Source organism: Cariama cristata, unplaced genomic scaffold (assembly GCF_000690535.1).
Source record: "Cariama cristata isolate BGI_N322 unplaced genomic scaffold, ASM69053v1 scaffold27709, whole genome shotgun sequence".
NCBI classification, from domain to species: domain Eukaryota; kingdom Metazoa; phylum Chordata; class Aves; order Cariamiformes; family Cariamidae; genus Cariama; species Cariama cristata.
Genome location: NW_009637819.1, coordinates 808 through 1,050, shown reverse-complemented (window position 1 = coordinate 1,050; position 243 = coordinate 808). Strand labels below are relative to the sequence as shown.

Here is a 243-nt window from a genome sequence, read left to right as displayed (position 1 = left end):
GCCGACACTTGGCGTTGGAGCACATCATCATGTCGTCCTCCTCTGCGCTCAGGTCAGGCGAGCAGTTCTCTGGCGACTTCTCAAAGGGACCAACGGACAATGGGGCGGGTGGGGGGCGCGGGGCGCTGGCACGGGAGCTGGGACCTGGCTGCTCCTTTGTAGGCCGGGGTCCCTCGGGCACACTGAGGGGGACCCTCCTGCCCTCACCCCGCCGGGAGGTCCCTGGGGTGCTGCTGCTCAGAA

General features: G+C 67.9%; 1 protein-coding gene across 1 annotated transcript in view; it reads right to left on the bottom strand.

The window, feature by feature from the left end:
- LOC104168053 (chromosome unknown open reading frame, human C9orf172) overlaps positions 1–243 on the bottom strand; it is a gene marked incomplete at its 5' end in the record, with an annotated part of 1,913 nt that overhangs the window by 866 nt on the left and 804 nt on the right. Inside the window, one exon of the mRNA XM_009708502.1 lies at positions 1–76. This exon is cut by the window's left edge and continues 866 nt beyond it. Within this exon, the coding sequence (XP_009706804.1) occupies positions 1–76 (76 nt within the window). The remainder of the gene's footprint in view (positions 77–243) is intronic.